Source organism: Coregonus clupeaformis, unplaced genomic scaffold (assembly GCF_020615455.1).
Source record: "Coregonus clupeaformis isolate EN_2021a unplaced genomic scaffold, ASM2061545v1 scaf1664, whole genome shotgun sequence".
Taxonomy (NCBI): domain Eukaryota; kingdom Metazoa; phylum Chordata; class Actinopteri; order Salmoniformes; family Salmonidae; genus Coregonus; species Coregonus clupeaformis.
In genome coordinates, this window is record NW_025535118.1 from 45,094 (window position 1) to 57,162 (window position 12,069).

At 40.1% G+C, this 12,069-nt stretch overlaps 1 protein-coding gene across 2 annotated transcripts; it reads right to left on the minus strand.

Moving 5' to 3' along the window:
• Positions 1-4,107: 4,107 nt before the first annotated feature.
• On the minus strand, positions 4,108-10,553 carry LOC121576327. 2 transcript variants are annotated; one of them, XM_045218562.1, is made up of 12 exons: positions 10,336-10,553; positions 10,109-10,230; positions 9,688-9,994; positions 9,521-9,600; positions 9,206-9,258; positions 8,091-8,127; positions 7,945-8,012; positions 7,735-7,824; positions 7,322-7,635; positions 6,595-6,767; positions 5,227-5,441; positions 4,108-5,151 (listed from the first exon to the last, which is right to left on the minus strand). In XM_045218562.1, exons 1-9 carry the CDS (start codon positions 10,340-10,342, stop codon positions 7,572-7,574), a joined length of 828 nt encoding a protein of 275 aa, XP_045074497.1. In that variant the 5' UTR covers positions 10,343-10,553; the 3' UTR covers positions 4,108-5,151; positions 5,227-5,441; positions 6,595-6,767; positions 7,322-7,571. The 2 variants fall into 2 exon arrangements, with proteins under 2 accessions (XP_045074497.1, XP_041745350.1); XM_041889416.2 differs by lacking the exons at positions 4,108-5,151; positions 5,227-5,441; positions 6,595-6,767 and adding an exon at positions 7,029-7,175.
• Positions 10,554-12,069: the final 1,516 nt, after the last annotated feature.

Sequence of the window (12,069 nt, forward strand, 5' to 3'; positions counted from 1 at the left end):
TGAATTTTAATTCCCTCATATGGCAGGCCTTGTCTGCTATGTTAGCTAAATGATTGCAGGCTTATCAACACAGCACATGAGTCAGAACATATAACTACTCTGTCTGGCTTGACTTTCTCCACCCACAGCAAGGCCAACAGTACGGCCATCAGCTCTGCCGTATACACAGCCAGGTGGTCTGTAATACGTCTCCTGACAGCCACCCCACTTTCCTGTTGAACAAAGGCTGATCCAGTCCTACCTGTCCATGGGTCTTTTGATCGATCTGTATACATGTCCAAAAAATACTGATTTACAATTTCCAGTTGCCTTTTAAAGAACTCGCAAGGATCAACCCCGTCCCTGTCTTTCCGTACTCTCTCCAACACTTGTAAATCAACTACTGGAGGTGGGAGTAGCCATGGTGGACACACAGGGATAGGTACTGTGGGGCTAAAGTCCCTGCCATACAATCCCATCTGCCTCGCCTGCTTATCACCCACCCATCCAAAGGTTTTATTCTGTCTACGTTCATGCTCCCAACTTTTCTGTAGCACCCCTTTTGTGCTGTGAGACACCACATGTTCCTGTAAGTTAACCCAATAATTAATTGCCAGTGATTGCCTTCTAACATGTAATGGCAATGAAAATAAATGTCTTAAAAATGGAAGGTAGTCGGGAGGAGGCAAAATCAGGTGGGACCATTCTAGCCAATGAGAGGGCATATACGCATGTGAACAACAGACAACTATTTCCACTAGTTACCTCAGCCACAAAGTAAAACATGCTTTCTTGATTTTAAGGTTAGGGTCAGACATGATGTTAGCAGTGTGGTTAAGGTTAGGTTTAAAATTACATTTTAAATAGAGAAATTGTAGAAGTGGGCATGGTTTATGACTTTGTGGCTGTGGTAACTTGTGACGACCTGGCACAACTCCGATATAAAAAACATATTTTTCTCAAAGTGGCCGGCATGTCACGTGACCTACTTTTATCAGTACACTAGTAATAACCTGATCATTATGATACGTACACAGTACCGGTCAAAAGTTTTAGATGGTGAAGTGAAATGAAAAAAATAACTTTTTCAAAAAAGTCTAAAACATTAATAATGGAAAAGTGGTGCTGCATATGTATTCACCCCCTTTGCTATGAAGCCCCTAAATAAGATCAGGTGCAACCAATTACCTTCAGAAGTCACATAATTAGTTAAATAAAGTCCACCTGTGTGCAATCGAAGTGTCACATGATCTGTCACATGATCTCAGTATATATACACCTGTTCTGAAAGGCCCTAGAGTCTGCAACACCATTAAACAAGGGGCACCACCACGCAAGCGGCACCATGAAGACCAAGGAGCTCTCCAAACAGGTCAGGGACAAAGTTGTGGAGAAGTACAGATCAGGGTTGGGTTACATAAAAATATCAGAAACTTTGAACATCCCACAGAGCACCATTAAATCCATTATTAAGAAATGGAAAGAATATGGCACTACAACAAACCTGCCAAGAGAGGGCCGCCCACCAAAACTCACGGACCAGGCAAGGAGGGCATTAATCAGAGAGTCAACAAAGAGACCAAAGATAACCCTGAAGGAGCTGCAAAGCTCCACAGCGGAGATTGGAGTATCTGTCCATAGGACCACTTTATCTGTCCAAAGGACCTCAGAGCTGGGCTTTACGGAAGAGTGGCCAGAAAAATCCATTGCTTAAAGAAAAAAATAAGCAAACACGTTTGGTGTTCGCCAAAAGCCATGTGGGAGACTCCCCACACATATGGAAGAAGGTACTCTGGTCAGATGAGACTAAAATTTAGCTTTTTGGCCATTAAGGAAAATGTATGGCGCAAACCCAACACCTCTCATCACCCCGAGAACACCATCCCCACAGTGAAGCATGGTGGTGGCAGCATCGTGCTGTGGGGATGTTTTTCATTGGCAGGGACTGAGAAACTTGTCAGAATTAAAGGAATGATGGATGGCGCTAAATACGGGTAGATTCTTGAGGGAAACCTGTTTCAGTCTTCCAGAGATTTGAAACTGGGACGGAGGTTCACCTTCCAGCAGGACAATGTCCCTAACCATACTGCTAAAGCAACACTCGAGTGGTTTAAGGGGAAACATTTAAATGTCTTGGAATGGCCTAGTCAAAGCACAGACCTCAATCAAATTGAGAATCTGTGGTATGACTTACAGTGGGGGAAATAAGTATTTAGTCAGCCACCAATTGTGCAAGTTCTCCCATTTAAAAAAATGAGAGAGGCCTGTAATTTTCATCATAGGTACACGTCAACTATGACAGACAAAATTAGATTTTTTTTTCCAGAAAATCACATTGTAGGAATTTTAATGAAATTATTTGCAAATTATGGTGGAAAATAAGTATTTGGTCAATAACAAAAGTTTCTCAATACTTTGTTATATACCCTTTGTTGGCAATGACACAGGTCAAACGTTTTCTGTAAGTCTTCACAAGGTTTTCACACACTGTTGCTGGTATTTTGGCCTATTCCTCCATGCAGATCTCCTCTAGAGCAGTAATGTTTTGGGGCTGTCGCTGGGCAACACGGACTTTCAGCTCCCTCCAAAGATTTTCTATGGGGTTGAGATCTGGAGACTGGCTAGGCCACTCCAGGACCTTGAAATGCTTCTTACGAAGCCACTCCTTCGTTGCCCGGGCGGTGTGTTTGGGATCATTGTCATGCTGAAAGACCCAGCCGCGTTTCATCTTCAATGCCCTTGCTGGTGGAAGGAGGTTTTCACTCAATCTCACGATACATGGCCCCATTCATTCTTTCCTTTACACGGATCAGTCGTCCTGGTCCCTTTGCAGAAAAACAGCCCCAAAGCATGATGTTTCCACCCCCATGCTTCACAGTAGGTATGGTGTTCTTTGGATGCAACTCAGCATTCTTTGTCCTCCAAACACGACGAGTTGAGTTTTTACCAAAAAGTTCTATTTTGGTTTCATCTGACCATATGACATTCTCCCAATCCTCTTCTGGATCATCCAAATGCACTCTAGCAAACTTCAGACAGGCCTGGACATGTACTGGCTTAAGCAGGGGGACACGTCTGGCACTGCAGGATTTCAGTCCCTGGCGGCGATGTGTGTTACTGATGGTAGGCTTTGTTACTTTGGTCCCAGCTCTCTGCAGGTCATTCACTAGGTCCCCCCGTGTGGTTCTCTGATTTTTGCTCACCATTCTTGTGATCATTTTGACCCCACAGGGTGAGATCTTGCGTGGAGCCCCAGATCGAGGGAGATTATCAGTGGTCTTGTATGTCTTCCATTTCCTAATAATTGCTCCCACAGCTGATTTCTTCAAACCAAGCTGCTTACCTATTGCAGATTCAGTATTCCCAGCCTGGTGCAGGTCTACAATTTTGTTTCTAGTGTCCTTTGACAGCTCTTTGGTCTTGGCCATAGTGGAGTTTGGAGTGTGACTGTTTGAGGTTGTGGACAGGTGTCTTTTATTCTGATAACAAGTTCAAACAGGTGCCATTAATACAGGTAACGAGTGGAGGACAGAGGAGGCTCTTAAAGAAGAAGTTACAGGTCTGTGAGAGCCAGAAATCTTGCTTGTTTGTAGGTGACCAAATACTTATTTTCCACCATATTTTGCAAATAAATTCATAAAAAATCCTACAATGTGATTTTCTGGATTTTTTTTCCTCAATTTGTCTGTCATAGTTGACATGTACCTATGATGAAAATTACAGGCCTCTCTCATCTTTTTAAGTAGGAGAACTTGCACAATTGGTGGCTGACTAAATCCTTTTTTTCCCCACTGTACATTGAAACTGGTGGGGAAACATCCGACTGGGAGGTATGATCATTGTCAGGAGGAGCTGGAGACAGTAGAACAGTGAGGGAAAGGGAGCGATTGTTGGTGGCGGTATTGCACCTTAAAGTTGGTTGCCACCACCAAATAAAATCCACAGAAGATACAACACATATTTATGTTTATTTATTTTCCCTTTTGTACTTTAACTATTTGCACATAATATGACATTTGACATTTCTTTATTCTTTTGGAACTTTTGTGAGCGTAATGTTTACTGTTAATTTTGTTATTGTTTAATTCACTTTTGTTTTATCAATTTCACTTGCCAATAAAGCCCTTTGAATTGAAATGGAATTGAGAGAGAGAGAGAGAGAAAAGAGAGCAGGGTTGTACACCGAAGTTATATGGTAATTCAATACAAAAATTCCAAAATGTTGACAAATACTGACATATAATCAATTACAAATTACATGACCCTACCCTGGACAAAAAAATAAATAATACTAAACCCTCCCCCTGACTGAATTTGAAAAAGCAGGACCCTCCCCCGGGAAATAAAGTATTTGCATACTTTTCTACCTTTTCCTAAAATATAATGACTTTATACTATAGTCCAGTTGGGGGCAGTAATGCAACATATTGGATACCAACCACCATTAAAGTCCACTGAAGAAGAATATCGTAATTGCAAATCTTTTCTGATATGTGAGATAATTTACTTGTTCTCTGTAATATCGTATAGCTTTGGAATTGTGACAATGCCTACTGTGGAGGAAAATATGCATGTTTCTCGACTCATACCCTGACTCTGAGAAGGGATTGCGTGACCCTGCATTACAAGGTGAATGCGATTGTTCGACAGTCTGCTGGGTGAGGCGTTATACGTTTTTCCATTAATTGACAAATGGGATTCCTAGATCCTCCTTTCTCTAATATCTCTGCCATGAGCTCTTAAATCGAGATAGTTGTGTATTTTGCTACAGCATGGCAAGTGTGAGCCAGAATGCTAACTAGACAGCTACATTTCCAAATGCGGTGGTCACTGGATAAACTAGCTATGAGTTTAACATATGTCTGAAAACGAACTAGTAACAGTAGCCAGTTGTTGTTGTCCATGGTGGAATCAAATCTAACCCACAGGCTCCTGAAGCTTATGTCCCTACACGAGCTCCGGAATTTAGCTAACGTTAGCTAGCGTTGCGAATTATCATTTCGCTACCTAGCTCAGCTGTTTTATAACAAAACGGATAATATGAATCAACACCAACTAGGTAGCAAGCCAGGAACTCTATTTGTGGCAGTGGTTCCAAGCCAGATGGGGGAAGTGAAGACAGCCCAGTAGCAAACATCAAAACATCTTCCACAGACACAGCAGCCTGGCCTTCTGCAAAGAAAAACAATTCAGATACATCACTGCCATGTGTTTTCTTAACTAGTTATTTAAAACAAACTAACAAACCTTCACAATCAAGGAGATAGTCTGCCCAGTAGGCCATGGTTTGACTTTCTTTAAGTCTTCGATTACTTCCCGAAGGACTGAGGTCAGGTTTGAAGAGTCTCTCAAGTTCAAAAGCAGTGAGTCGCCTTTCAGAGTGGCACATGACAGGGGCCAGCAAAGTAGGGTGTTGCTGTAGTGCAGTCAAAAACTCCAGGGTTGAAAGACCATCTCTGAATCTACAGAGTGAACACAAACATTGTTTCACTGCTGTGTAGTGCCAATTGAATTTAAAATGATCTAAAGAAAACTATTAAATATTCTCTTCTCTACAATTACTATCCACCTTAACATTGTTGAAAATTGATTTCAAAAACCCTATTTTTGCATTGCACATTAAACGTTAATTGTTACAAACTGTAAGTATAACACACAGAAACAAAAGACTGGAATGACACAGACGGATGGGTGGCTTGAGCACTCACACGATGCCTTCAGAAAGTCTACACACCCATTGCACTTTTTCACAACTTTGTTTCGTTATAGATTCAATTTAAAATAGTAATATTAATATTTTTCCTCATCAGCCTACACACAATACATCATAATGACAAAGCAAAAACACGTTTTTAGAAATTGTAGCAAATTTAATAAAAATTAAAAACTGGAATATCACATTCGCACAAGTTAATTAACCATTTTCTCAGTACACTGTTGAAGCACCTTTGGAAGTAATTCCAGCCTGGATTCCTCGTGTATGAAGCTACAGGCTTTACACACAACATCACCACACTCTTTATATCTGATTTTCAGGGACATTTACAAGAGATACTAAAACCTCTCTGCATGTCAGGATCTCTATGAGAACTGAGGGCAGAAATAGATCCATATGTAAATGACACTGCTACAGTATGGAGCAGGTGGTTGGATAAACAGCAGCAAGTCATCAAGGGTTTGATGGGTAAAGTGAGCCTCAAACCATCACTCTGCTGCCAGATGTGCAGCAGAGGTGGATGGATCACTTTAAGGGGTAACTGGACTGATTTTCCTCTATGGAAGAGTTAGTCAGGAGGAGAAACCTAAGATCTAATTTCTGTTTTTGCTTTGTCATTATGATGTATTGTGTGTAGATTGATGAGGAAAAGGATTTAAATATATTTTAAATTGAATCTATAAAGGTGTGCAGACTTAATGAAGGCACTGTAGTTTGACACAGAATGAAGTGACATCACATATCCGTTGAAATACACTAAGGTACAAATTCTGATTAAGGACGAATTGATAACAGATATGCATACTTGCATAAACCAAAGATGGGGACCATGAGGCATTTCAAACAAAAAATTCATACATAAATAAATAAAAATCTCATCACTACAAATATCATCTTACCTGTCAATTACAGATGAGTTGCGGTCAATGATATACCATTGGAGGTAGTCTGACACGATTTCTTTATTTTCTTCCACAGTAGCCACATGTCTCAGACAACCTGCTGTCTGTAACATTGTGCTGTGTCTCATCATACATTCTTGCAGAGCATCCAATGAAGCAGCATTCTCAATCTGAAAGACATGAAAATGGGCAAAAACACCCCAGTCAATAACTGTATGCACTGTATCTCCTTGCCTATTTTTTTAATAACGTACATAGCAAGGTGTAATCTTACACTATCAAAAACTAATAAATTAATTAAATATATTCCGCACGTGATATAGGAAGTAAACATTGTCTCAAAAACACTGCAGTAAGTATGAAAAACTCTGCCCTACCATACCCTTATGCTATTCTCACCTCTTGCAAAGTTTTCCATATTTCTTCATCAGTTATTAAATTATTTGTTTCTTTGAATGAAGGCTGGCCTGCAAGATAATGTACAAGATCTTCTGACAGGAAATGGGGTCCTGGACCTCCATGCACAACTGACACAGCAATCATCTTTCCTGCCAAGTAGTATTCATCCTCCCTAACAGCTGTGAATGAATTCATATTGCAAAATTAAAACAATGCATTACTGTATATACTGTAATATGCAAGCATATGTCATGTGATATATATGGTCAATGAGCATTAACCAACCATTAGTAGCCTATAGTACACATCCAACCAATATGCATACCCTTTGCATTGTAGACCAAGAACCGATGTCCTTCTGGTCCATCAAAAATGGGCCGGTCTTTTAGGTGTTTCATCAGTAGAGTTAAAAACTCTCGTCTTGGACCACCAGTGTCAATTCCCTCTTCCAGAACACCAGTATCATCAGTAAATTTCACCAGCATGTCACAGGTTTCAGAATATGTTGTACGCTTGAAACCTCTGACTGCCCCATCCCAAACATTAGCCCTTGAGATGTTAAACCGGCTGACTTTTTAATGATCAATAGGAAGAGACAGGTTTGCTACGATGTCAGGTAATGCAATGTCCGTCTCCTCCCTGTAATGACAAAAAGTTAATTCATTTGTGGATATTCCAGATATACAAGAACTATTGTACAGTGAAAAAACTGGAGTGCTATAGTCAAAAGCATATTACATTGCTGTGTGTTGGAAATTCTTCACATTGACAGCAACCGGCTCTTCGTCCTCCTGCTCAACATTTGGTGAATACAGGTCTGTGTATTTACTGTTGGGAAATTACAATTTCCATGTTAAAACATCTTACAAACAAAAATGTCTTCCCCATGTAATCAGTTCAATACATTTAAATTATGTCAGTCATTATCTTTTCTTTTTTTTTACTTACCTGTAGCAAGACATTTTTTCTGGATTTGCTTCCGGTGGATCCAGATCCTCAGCATCAGATATTACTATCTGAAAAAAAGATTAAAATGTCTGAAACAACAACACTGAAAGCAAGAAATGTCATGCTGCCACAGTCTGCCTTATTACCTGTCCTGGCTGAATTGTTGATTGTCCTGGTGCATCTCTGAAACATGATAAAACATATTAAAATGATTAGCTCCATGATAAAGGCTATAATGTAGCTTTGAGTAGCATGTAGTAGTAGAGGGAACAGAAAGATGTATTTAAAAAAAAGATTATTTTGAGAACATGTGGATAGGATCGCTTCCTGGACTCAAATCTGAGTTAGTTTGAGTTTCTTTTTTAATGGAAAAGGTATAAAATAAAATAAAGCTCAAACTACTATTTTTTAACTATTCAAGTGCTTGTATTGCAAGTGGCCAAGCCATACAGAACCAATTTAAAAGAACTTTAATGCGTTTTTGCATCTAGCCTTCGTCAGCGAGTCAAACAGATGAAATGAGAGACAATGGGTATTTTCTAGTGTCCAAGGTGTTCTGGGCTAGAGTGGGTGTTGTAGACATCTTAAAACCAGTAGGTGTCCTTCAGGCCTACAATAGTCAAATCATGTAAACATTATGTATATGGATGTGTCCCATGTTTCCTATTGGTGGATTACCACTAGAAAAAAACCCAGTGTCTCTCATTACATCTATTTGACTCCCTGACAAAGGCTAGATGCCGAAACGTGTTGGAGTTCTTTAAGTTGGTTCTGGATGACCGTGCCACTTCAGTAAAGGCCTATAGTACCTATGCAGGATCGACAGTGATGTGGGACATATGAATGGACAGTGGATACCCCCCACTTCATTCTCACGTGTTTTTTTAATGGTTTGGTTAATTTTTGTTTATTCAACTGCAAGAGCAACTGTATTTCAGTGGGTTTATTCTGTAAAGCTCTGCTCACACAGGCAGCTGTGGGTCCTTTAGGTAGGGGAGCGAGGGGGCACCGCAGTCAGTTACAGAAACAGCTGATAGCATGTAGCAACGTTGAGCTTATGTGCAGCAATATAAATGTATGTATAATGTGTATGTGAATAAGTAGTGAAATATCTGCTAGTAGTTTTATCAGTTTTGTGAGTTAAATAAAAAAAAAGGTGAAATTGCACTTTACCTGGTAGTGAAAGCACTGTAGCCCAACAAAATATGAATTATTATTGCACGTGTGAAAATTCCTTTGTGTCCAAGTGTGCAACACCTACCTTTCATCGTCCAGCTTGTGTTTGGGAGTACTTCGATTTTGTGGTTCAAAAACCTGAGAGGAAACGGATAAAATGATCAACAACTTTCAACAGGTTCCATTATTTTTCCATTACCACATACAGTATGCTGAATGGTTGTCTGTGTTACTGTATAATAGTTACTGCAAAATAATCAAAACAAGCCTTTTTCCACTAAAATATTGACCAGGACATTGATTTTATGCTTAAAATCCAATGTACATCTAATTAATAAATTATATGAAAATGAATAAATACAAACATACATAAATATTTTAAAAAAGAGAAATAACTGAACAAAGTGTCAGCACGATTGAGTTCAGCTGTGCTCCTTGTTGTGATGACAATTTCAGAATCAGAGTCTGAGGTATCATCCACTGAAAAAAATTATTCAAACAACCATTATCTATCCTCCAGCAGAGTATCTAAATATGTAAAAATATTGAATCATGAGATCCACTTACCTCTTTTATAGTGTTTTTCTAGGCAAATGAAAAAAGTGATCCTGGAATATGCCTTTCCTATTTCCTTTTTATATTCTGCCAATTTGAATGGCCTTTCTGACCCAGGCACATGAACCACCTCTGAGCAGTCTGGATACAAAAGGACATAAGGTCCTTCGTGCATGTCCTTGTTAAATGTTGTCATTTTCTGGACAGCTTGTTTCAGTAGATCAGGTGCTGCTACCTCTGGGTCTGTAAATAACGGTAGTGTTTTCCCTCTTAGAGGTTTTAAATCAGTTCCACTTGGCACCATCAATCCTACGTTTATCTAGTAAAATAACAAAGATATAATTAATGTATACATAGGTAAAATAAATATACACAAACACACAAATACATATAGAGCATTGCAAAATTGTATAGGACGGTCAGTACACCTTACCTGGACGTGTTTTCTTTCTTTAGGCCTATATCTTCCTTTTGGCCCATAGTTAAAAGACTGTCGTTCTTTTGATTTCGAGCTTCTGTACTCCATGAACTGTTTGTATGATGGGCATGGTTGTTCTGCAGAAATGGACAGAGTTCCGAAACAGAAAGTTAGAAGCCGCTCAAAAAATCATTAGCGTTACTGTCCTTAGATAGCTAGCGTTTTGGTTTTGCTAAACTTACTTTGCATAGCACTGTCCGGCTGTCAAGACGTCCTCTGTGTTTCCAATGTTTCCGTCTTGTCCGCGTCCTTTAAAAACTCCAAACACCGACCACACGTAAAGCAAAACCGCGTTAAGCTGTTCATGTGTTTGCCACAAAACGGGCAAAACATCCCTCGGCCGCAGTCCATGTTCGGGCGGTCACCATAAACTTCTTTGACGCCATAAACTCCACAACAACAACACAAAAAGACCACGCTCATCACTTCCGTGTCACTTCCGGTATGTGGTACATTCCATTTCCGTGAAGAATCTGTCATTTGTAAATTTTTTCGGGACTGGTAAAAGTGTTTTGCGTCTTGTTAATTTGTTTTCTAAAATGTAAATTTGTTTTCTAAAATGTAAATTTGTTTTCTAAAATGTTAATTTGTTTTCTAAAATGTAAATTTGTTTTCTAAACTGTAAATTTGTTTTCTAAAATGTTAATTTGTTTTCTAAAATGTTAAATTTGTTTTCTAAAATGTTAATTTGTCTCGAGCTTTGTAAAAGTGTTTCATTCTTTGTAATGTTGCTTTGCACTTCCCGGCCACCGTAGTAATCACACCTTCCTGTTGAATGATTTCCCATCGCATCTAATGACTTATTCAGCTGGCTGTGTCCCACCCTTAGCCTTGTAAGGATGGCCTCCTCTCTTCTGTCCATTCCTACCATCCTCCCCTACTTTACTCTGTACCTGGAATAGGGGCAGCATGTAGCCTAGCGGTTTAGAGCGTTGGACCAGTAACCCGATCCGATTAGGGCCTGTCTAGCTAGCACATCTACTTCCTCATTCCCTTCCACCCCTACATGTGCCGGGACCCAAGCAAAGCTTATATGGACACCCAGCTGTCTCATCCGGGCATGAATTTTAATTCCCTCATATGGCAGGCCTTGTCTGCTATGTTAGCTAAATGATTGCAGGCTTATCAACACAGCACATGAGTCAGAACATATAACTACTCTGTCTGGCTTGACTTCCTCCACCCACAGCAAGGCCAACAGTACGGCCATCAGCTCTGCCGTATACACAGCCAGGTGGTCTGTAATACGTCTCCTGACAGCCACCCCACTTTCCTGTTGAACAAAGGCTGACCCAGTCCTACCTGTCAATGGGTATTTTGATCGATCTGTATACATGTCCAAAAAATACTGATTTACAGTTTCCAGTCGCCTTTTAAAGAACTTGCATGGGTCAACCCCCTCCCTGTCTTTCCGTACTCTCTCCAACACTTGTAAATCAACTACTGGAGGTGGGAGTAGCCATGGTGGACTCACAGGGATAGGTACTGTGGGGCTAAAGTCCCTGCCATACAATCCCATCTGCCTCGCCTGGTTATCACCCACCCATCCAAAGGTTTTATTCTGTCTACGTTCATGCTCCCAACTTTTCTGTAGCACCCCTTTTGTGCTGTGAGACACCACATGTTCCTGTAAGTTAACCCAATAATTAATTGCCAGCGATTGCCTTCTAACATGTAATGGCAATCAAAAGAAATGTCTTAAAAATGGAAGGCAGTCGGGAGGAGGCAAAATCAGGTGGGACCATTCTAGCCAATGAGAGGGCATATACGCATGTGAACAACAGACAACTATTTCCACTAGTTACCTCAGCCACAAAGTAAAACATGCTTTCTTGATTTTAAGGTTAGGGTCAGACATGATGTTAGCAGTGTGGTTAAGGTTAGGTTTAAAATTATATTTTAAATAGAGAAATTGT

Coding starts and splice junctions, on each gene's coding strand:
- LOC121576327 (XM_045218562.1), bottom strand. Junction 9,259..9,520: donor TCAATCGTGCTGACACTTTG/TTCAGTTATTTC, acceptor GTTTCCTCTCAG/GTTTTTGAACCACAAAATCG. Junction 8,128..9,205: donor CACAAGCTGGACGATGAAAG/GTAGGTGTTGCA, acceptor ATCATGTTTCAG/AGATGCACCAGGACAATCAA.